The following is a 9,254-nucleotide window of genomic DNA, read 5'->3' as shown; positions in this document are numbered from 1 at the left end:
TCCTAGTGTAGGGTAGGGTACAAACAATACTGCCACAGAATCAACTGAATTACCACAATACCACAGAAACAACTGAGACATTGTGGTAAATAAATAGTTTGGTCTAACCTACCTGGATAGTTTTGTTGTCCTAACAAAAAAAAATGTGTCTATTCTGACTTTTTTGCCAGGAATGATCAATTGTATTTATTTTAGGGTAAATCAGTTACTAATGCCCTTGCATAGGTAAGAGTAATTCTAATTCTACTAACATGGATAACTGGAAGTAATCCAGAGGCTGTTATGGCTGTGTTAGTGAGTCTCGTTCATTGTTTGCTGGTGATCTTCCTCAGTCTCCTGGCAGAACCCGGTAATGAAATCACTGCTGAGGCTGACACCTGAAACAATGAAAGGAAATTCTGATACCTATATCATATTTATTTAAACATAAAATATGGCAAAACAGTCAAAACTGTGCCATAACCGTCAGCCCCACTTTGTATAGAGAAAGGGTCCTTTATGGAAGATGTAGTTTTAGGGTTATCCATGTGTCAAAAAAATCTGAACTTCCATCAGCTGGGTTCTACAAACCCAAAATTTAGGAAAAGCCTTTTCTTGCTACAGAAACAAGGTAAAATTTATATAACAATGGGACATGGTCTAGAGGGTGAGGTTTGAGGCAAATGCCTGAACATGCGCTCTACATTTACTTTGGGTGGAATACTATTCTATTCTGCCTTTCATTATCTGGTAATCTTGTGAATAACACAGTTGCTGATCCTTTATGTCTTCACTTTTTTTTAGCCATAATTAGAATGCTGGATTTCAATCACGTCTGTTTTTGTTCATTCCCATCTCATAGTGGATTGATGGAACTTAAAAGTTAAACAGTTAAGCTATCAGTGGTAAGGTTGCAGCATTCACGTACAGATAAATAGGTATTTTGTACACTATACCAGAAAATTTCAATTATTGAAGCAATAACGTCTAAGCATTAGTAAGCTGTGACATTTTGATTTCTGTGTGGATACACTTTTAATGAGTACATTTTCTCTTTCTAATGGTGAGAAGAGGCACTTAACAAAATTAAAGAAGTGATCACCAACCTGGAATGTGTTCTCTAATAGTATTGATCAGATCAATGTATGCTTCTCTGGTGTATCTGCAAAACAAGATTTGTAAGGAATATTAAATTTACATTCTAAATTTGTTGATTATGCATGCATGATTATCCAGTGCTGTGAAAAAATAAGTATCCATTTACTTTACAATACCCAATAATGTTCAAATTAAATAAATGATCAGTAATTTAACTTTTCTCTTATTTGGATCATGACGTCTGTATTCACAGAAACAACACCTTTAGGAACTCTGCAGAAACAGCACAGCAAACAAAAGGAAAAGCTCACCCTCTTCGCATGGCTTCTAAGACCTTGTTACTTCCGCTCTGAGCTGGGATGTGGATCTGTTTGCAGATATTATGTTTTTCTTTTATTAAGTGTAGAACCTACAAAACAAATTCAGGGGATGAATTGTTTATTATAACACAATTTCCTATTAAACAAGATGAAGTCCAAATGATTCAAAACGCCCAGTTATTTCCATCCACAGCAAAACTTTTTGAACTTTTCAGTTTTCCTTGAGTTATTAGGTAGTAGTTCCCACTAAGCTGCACCCACCCCTGCTGGTTCCCGAATCAATGGTTGCCGTCACTGATAAAAATTAATTAAGGAGGCTTTGTTATAAAAAATTACTTTATAAGAGACTGCAGAATTACAAACCTCATCTGGAAAATCCTTTGGATGTGGAGAGGTAAATCGTATCCTCATTTCTGGATCTATCCTGGAAACTTGATCCAAAAGGTCTGCAAACCTCAGCCCTCCTTTTTTGGGCTTGTAGACTGTACTAAAACCACGGCTCAGATGGGACACCTCTGAAGCAGGAAACTGGACTGAAGACTTGTCAAGGTAACTGTTGACATTTTGACCTAGTAAAGTAACTTCCTTTATTCCCTGCAAAGAATAAAATAATGTTGCGCTGAAAAAAAATCTGAAATTCTTCCATTTTAAAAGCCCTGTGCATGCCAGGTCATTTCAATGAAACTCTGCATGTTGCTGTTTTGAACAATATTTATTTCATCAAAGCAATGCAGATGTTTTTTACCTGATCAGACAACATTCTAATTTCTTCAAGGATGGAGTGGACAGGGCGGCTTCGCTCTCGGCCACGTGTGAAGGGGACTATACAGTAAGTGCACATGTTATCACAGCCTCGCATGATGGAGCTAAAAGAAAATTTATAACATATAAAAAACATGCATGATTACTCATCTGTCTTGTGTTTCCTAACCCACACAAAACTAATTGAATTTGTAGGTAAAAGCTGTTAAAACAACCAATGGCTTCTTGGGTATTTCCTCCGTGCAGAGTCTCAATCCTGCAAACTTAAACATCTTACGTCATTGGAGGAGCAAAAATAGCAGCTGGGGTGTATTTTTTTTTACCAGGTCAGAAAGGTAAGTGGGACAAGAACTGTGGGGGGATTTTAAGGCAAAGCTCAGTGGAGAAATAGCTTCCCATGTTCCACATGGGAGGAAAAAGATCCGGCTGTGTAACTTTGAGTATCATAACTTACGCATGAGTAGGATTGATTACAGAAGCTGTAAGCAGTCATTACTGTAGAGATAAATACAAATATACAAGGGTTTACAAGAAAAAAAAAGCACCAGCGGAGTAGCTTTGGCTATAGCACTGCATGCAGTTGCTTTGGGGTCCAAGGGGTGGCAAGTGGCCCCATAGGGGAGTCTACATTCAAAGTCTTCATGCATGTGAACGTAACATAGATCCAGTACTGTATCATTACTCGTATGTAACAGGCACTACCTGTAATGCTGCTGACTTCACTTCAGATGAGTTTAATTAATTCAGAAAGATGCGGGACGTTAGCTACATTGTAGAAATACCCCCAGTCAAGTCCAGCACAAAGACTAATGAGCAGGTGTGCCAGAACTATGTTACCAACCACAGACTATGTTACCAACTAAGACTGGATCATGGGAGAACCTGGGTGAATCATATACTAAAACCAAAGCTGGTGGAAGCTGTGAAGAAATTGAAGATATTTAAGGAAGGTAGGAACATGATTTTAATCATTACAACTGACACTACATCTGCACATACAGAAACTGGAGGTGAAAAGCAAATTGAGGAGCGAAAAGTACCTTCCCTCCACACTATCCAACACCGGGGTATCAACATTTGCAGCACATTTAATCCTGATTCCTCAGTTTTATTTCAGAAGCAACATAGCTCTGTCCAAGAGATATATCTAAATTGACTTTCCCTACTCTGTCCCTCTCTGGAATGTCGGCAGGGCACCAAATGTTTAGGAAGCCTAATTTCTCCACACAAACCCCTTCTGTTTTTTCTTTTCTAACCTGCCCCTTCTTCTCCCCAGGTATCTTCGGCTTACATTCTTTTTGACCCAGAAAGGCTCCAGTTTTTTTTTTTTTAAATCAAGAGGTCTTCCTAAACTGATTTCTTTTATTTCATCAGTGGTAAAGTTTCCAATGCTATGGCATCAGTCATTGCTGTGGGGGCACGGAGTTTGCAGAAAAAGAAAGGTATACTCTTGATATTCTTTAGTTTTTCTCAATTCCACACATAGGGTGATTGAAAGGAACCCAAGTATGTCCATTTTAATAAAAAAGTGACACTATATTTACATTTCACTTATCTATATGGACCACCACAATACTTTGCAGAAGTTCTGTTACCTCAGATACTGTATTAGTCCTGACATATCCAGTTTTCTGAAGGATAGACCAGGCGATTTCTGTGTCATTTACATTCATCTGACATCCATATGTCTCAAAATATACTGCGAAAAAAAAAACACATTGTATAATATTCCTAATATAGAAGATTACCACACATAGCCTAAAAGAGATCGATTGATCCTGGATGCAAAGCTAGGAATCCCTGGGCATCATAGCAATATGTTTGATGCCTCTGATTTAGTGCTGGGATGGGGGAGCAGGTGAAGCCAGAATGAACTGCTAACCAAACGATTAGGATAGGTACACACGTGCAATGGTTCTTGTCCAATAATCGGCTCAGGGCTGATATCAGGCGAGAATCTGGGGTGTGTACAGTGCTCGTCGTCCAAACAACCGTCCTTGTCAACGGAAAGGATCGTGAAAGATCCTTTCCAACAACAAATATTGCACGTGTGTACGCAGCCTTAATTACTTTTGATGTAGCTTTAAATGTAAAACAGTATACAAATGTACAAAAATTAAAATAACAAAACAAACGGACCTCAAGCTATTCATCGAAAAATATTGTGTGAATGAGACATTCCTTTCATTTAATCCATTAGACAAACCTTTATTGTTAACTGGTGGTGAACTGTCAGCGATATAATGAGGTGCATCTTCTTCTACAGCTGGAGGTACAGCAGCCTCTGGATTAGAATTAGCAATAAACTCTTTCAGATGTGGAACTGCAGCCAACCTGGCACTAAACTTTTCTTTCCTTGATACGGTTTTCTGAGCACTGGGGAGACCCGAAGATAAAAATCTATAGGACAGCAAGATTTTGGTTCGGGAAAAAAGATATTTGTTAGGATGGTCACCACATTTACTGACCCTTCCATACATACTTGCATGCCACATTCTTGCCTATTTTCCTGCACACCAGCAAATGCTGCACATCCTTTCTAAGGACAGGTTTCCTGATCGCACCCACAGTTAGGCATACCTGTGCAATGTGTGTTGGTCGTTAACCTGCATTGAAGGGGGCGCATGTGATGGGTAGACAATGCAGCGGCACAAAACATTATCACCCTAAAACGCTAGGTACTAAACAGGAAGCTTGCCAAGTATTTTCCAGCTTTACATTTTTTTTTAAATTACATGAACATAAAAAAGACAATTTAAAGTATATGCAAAGGCAAATAATTAATATTTACAATCTTACATATAAAGCTTCAGTGAATAGTACTTTTATTTAGCACCTATTATATAGCGTCCTTCTAAAAGCAGGGTGCATGGCTGCATAGACAAGGGTGTAGCAGTAGCATGATGAATGGATGGTGGGGGACACCATGCCACCTCTGAGGATGCCAGGAATTATTGCATATTGCAGTTTGCCCATGTGGTTCTGAAAGCAAGATTCCTGCTGGTAGCTACTGTCAATCATAGAGCAAGGTAGGGCAAAGGGCATCACTGAGAACTGACTACGGGAGATACCAGTACTCCTCAGGACCATCAGGATCAACAGGTTATTTAGAACAAATAACAGATTAAAAGGCAATTGTAACCTAAAACAATATACACATACAGATTAATATATTCTATAGTATTTTGAAGTTAACACTTTAAAAAAGAGGAAATTACTTAAGTGACATTTTAACCAGATTTAGATAGTATGTGTTCTATTTTTAGACATACTATTTACAGGGCAATGGAGTTTTTAAAATTAAACATATATACAAGGTTGAATGTAGTGTATTAAAAAGAACAATGGCCCTGATTTATTAAAGCTCTCCAAGGCTGGAGAGAATACACTTTGATCAGTGAAGCTGGGTGATCCAGCAAACCTGGATTGGATCTGGTCCAGGATTCAAAACATTTGCTAGCAAATAGCAAAGGATTTTAAGGAATCCATTCCAGGTTTTCTGGATAACCCAGCTTCACTGATCAAAGTGTATTCTCCCCAGCTTTGGAGAGCTTTAGTAAATCAGGGCCAATATATTTACATGATACAATTATACTGTATAAAAGCACATGACAAGAACTAAAATATATAATATAAACATTTTTTCCACTTCTTGTAATAGGGTGAGAACATTAAACATTGCAGCAAAATCACATTATTGTCACCCTGTTGACAAGATAATCCTGGAGTGAACCGTAGCCTAAAATTGACATGTGGTTTTAAAGTGACAAACTAATTAGGTTCAACATTTAAAGAAGTCATATTAACAAGTGCATTATTATGTGCACAGCAGCGTGCATTTCATGCATTAGTGGGCATGCATTGCCATTTATTTTGAATAATATTCCAAACCACCTTTTCCAGAGCACTGTGCTGCACCACACAGTTTGTATTTGTAGATGTCAGCTTGTTTTGGATGGAGCTGAAACAAAGTCTTGATGCAGTCTACAAAGCGGGAACGTGTTTTAACGTCCCTGACATCGTCCATGTCTATTATTCCCCAAATGATGGACTTTACTTGTATGTCACTTAAACAGCCAGGGTAGGTCATAAGCTCTGTGAATAAAGAGATTGCGGTCAGTCTGTTATATGCATTCTGAGACTGAAGTAAAGGTCTCATGAGAATAAAGAGCCGATTGCAAGCTCTTGTATTGGCGAAGGCCTGAGCATATTCTTTAACAAACTTTTTGTGATGTTTTCCGCTTAATAACAAAAGCTCTGGATCAAAGTACGGGCATTCCGAATAAATGAGCTTCTGTATTTCTTCTTGATTCTGTGCTGTCAGTATCTCTGTCTGTTTCTCCACAAAATCAATGTCCATCTTCAGGAATGCAATCAGTAGTGCGATGGTTCTTCCTATTATCTCCACCACCGGCTCATCAGAGCAAACATCCCTCCAGTTGGTAAGGATAGGTAGAGTTGTCATCAGTTGGTGCCAAATCATTCTCTGTTCCCTCTCCAGTCTGTTAGAAACAGCCGCTATACAGTTCATAATAATCCAGCAGTAACCTTTGCGGATTTCACTACTTGGTGAATTGTCCTCGTCTGAGTTCATAGCAGACAGCAAGGTATTTATGGTAAATGTGTTCATATTGCCACGGGTAGAGACTGCTCCGAGAATTTCAATTACATAGAGTGGAAGAAAAGGACAATAAATGTTCAGGATCTGTTGAATGACAAGGTCAGGATACAGTCCTGCCAGATGATACATCAGCCGTCTGGCTGGATAATACACATCTTCCTGGTGCCTATATGCCTGAGCTTCAGCCATGTCTGTGAGAGTCAAGGGGATGAGGTCCCAAGACAGCAGGTCCTCCGCGTCTTCCCTGGCGGTGGCAACTTTGCACAGAAAGTCATAAATGGTGATTTTTTGGATCACGCTTGGCTGGTTGTTAAGTTCTTCAGTGGCCAGATTAATGTCATTAATCAGTTTGGAAAATTCCCTCTGCTTAATCATTTCTTTCATGCATGGGGCGATAACAGCAGAGCTCAGTGTCAGAGAGCCGTCTGGGCCTGTGCCTTTCAGAGCAAATCTGTACATTGTTAAGAGCAACAACTGTCAACAAAAGAGAGCACAGGTCAGAGGAGCACTTACCTCCGGGAGTCTCTGCAAAGGTATGAGGTCCACTGAGCAGATCAGCCCTTTTTAAAGGCAAGCTGTGATGACATCACAGCGGATGCTGACATCCCTGGCCGGTGATTGGCTGATAGATCAGCAGGACAGTCTGACAGCCTAACTGAATTTTTCCAGCTTGGCTGACAATAACTGTCACTTTATAGAGCTCCTCTATGTGCTTTGTGATCTGAGTCTATAGTGTTGTATAACATGAACAGACTTTAGGTTATTTTATTTCATTTTTCAATTATTATAATTCATTTTACAAGGTTTACTGACCCCTGGCCAAAAGTGAGAGTCTCTATTCTCGTTTTTGAGCCTTGCTTGCAATCTGTTTGACACAGCCATAGGCGGTGGACACAAACAAATTTGTGAGCAGCAGGTTTGCTTACTACCACTTGCAGGAATTTTACAAATATTACTTGTCAGGTGTAAACCCCATTAGAAAATTATATTCTTATAGTAAATTGTTGCCTTCAATGAGCTTTGTTTTTTCTGACCCATCAAGGAGCTGCATGAACTTTCTCCAAGAAGGTCACTCAGGTCACCCAGATGCAAGTCGCATCCACCCATTATTTGTTTTGTCTCTAACAACTTTACAACAGGTTTACTGCCAGTTACCTATGTTAAATTATATATATTCAAGTACTCCTTGAGCAGCCCAGAACTTCCTCTACAGGAATTATAGGAGGCTGGTTTTATTTGTTCAGGATATAGCTTTTGTGTAGGTTATTGTTGCCTGAAGTGATTTTATCCTATTTTGTAATTCTTATAGATCTAAATATTCTGTTTCATAGTTTCCTTTTTCCTTATTGATCTTATTATTCGTATTGTGACCCGGTACATGGGTACCCTCCTTCCTCCAATAGGAAAGATGTGCCCCAATCGCCATATCTATGTGCAATGGGGGTTTTTCTTTATTCTGTGTTAATTTAAGGCCAATTTGCACCGTTTGGGCATATTTTTTTTCCTTTCTCTTTTTTTTCCTCTCCTAATTTTATTTATTTTTCTTTCCTCCTTCTCTATCTTAGCTTTTCTTAGCCATCCAATGCTGTTTAGGTTTTTAGAGTAATTTGTATTGCCTCATGACCTTGTTATAGTTTGCCTCATTAAATGTACTTTGATTTACTAATCCTAACGCCTGTATCATATGGACAAAGAGAAAGCCCTTTTTTTTTTTTTTTTTTTTTTTTTTTGGCTACACAAGTCATGTCCCTTTGAACTAGTAGCTAGTGGGAGTAAAAATGCCCCCAACATTGAGGACAAAAGAAAACTTTTTCTTATTGGTGGTTTTTGAAAGAATACAAACTTGCATTGGTGATCAGTGAAAAGAATCATAACCCTTATATTTGGGACTGTTAAAAAGTAAAATGACCCCATTGTTTTGTGTTCAGCAGAAGAAGGAAGAATGCCCTCTTGTCTTCTAGCATAGTTTTTTACAATAAGAATGCTAACATATTAGTCAGTAGGAAGAAGAAAGCTTCCAAAAATTATTGGTCAAAGGAAAAGCCATTGTATATTGGAAATAATTGGGAAGAACAATTACCTCATAACTTGTTGGTCAGTAGAATGAAGAATGCCTCCTTAAATTGGTGAACAATGGAAAGAAGATTACCATATTTTGATTTTGAGGATGTCATCTAAAACAGGTGTTTATTCTCCCTTATATTGGTGGTCATTAAGCCTAATTTATTAAAGCTCTTCAAGACTGGAGAAGATAGACTATTATGGGAGAACACTGGTGATCCAGCAAACCTAGAATGGATCTGGACCTGGATTTAAACCATTTGCCAACAAAGAGCAAATGATTTTAAGAAATCCATTCCAGGTTTGCTGGACATGATAGTCTATCTTTTCCATTCTTGGAGAACCTTAATAAATCAGGCTAAATGTGAGGTTAAATTTTATGCATGCTAGTTCATGGAAAAATACCCCATCAA

At 38.5% G+C, this 9,254-nt stretch overlaps 1 protein-coding gene across 1 annotated transcript; it reads right to left on the bottom strand.

Annotated features, from left to right (window-relative positions):
• Positions 1-307: 307 nt before the first annotated feature.
• Positions 308-4,595, bottom strand: CDK5RAP1 (CDK5RAP1 mitochondrial tRNA methylthiotransferase; the record flags this gene model as incomplete). The annotated part of the gene is given in 7 exon segments (XM_072403208.1): positions 308-377; positions 1,086-1,141; positions 1,389-1,486; positions 1,761-1,991; positions 2,143-2,299; positions 3,711-3,858; positions 4,366-4,595. Coding segments are annotated over 7 exon segments (990 nt in total), but the record flags the coding sequence as incomplete, so codon positions are not given.
• Between the last annotated feature and the right edge of the window lie 4,659 nt (positions 4,596-9,254).

The sequence above is a fragment of the Pyxicephalus adspersus genome, chromosome 3 (genome assembly GCF_032062135.1).
Source record: "Pyxicephalus adspersus chromosome 3, UCB_Pads_2.0, whole genome shotgun sequence".
Classification (NCBI taxonomy): domain Eukaryota; kingdom Metazoa; phylum Chordata; class Amphibia; order Anura; family Pyxicephalidae; genus Pyxicephalus; species Pyxicephalus adspersus.
This window is presented reverse-complemented; position numbering and strand designations above follow the sequence as displayed.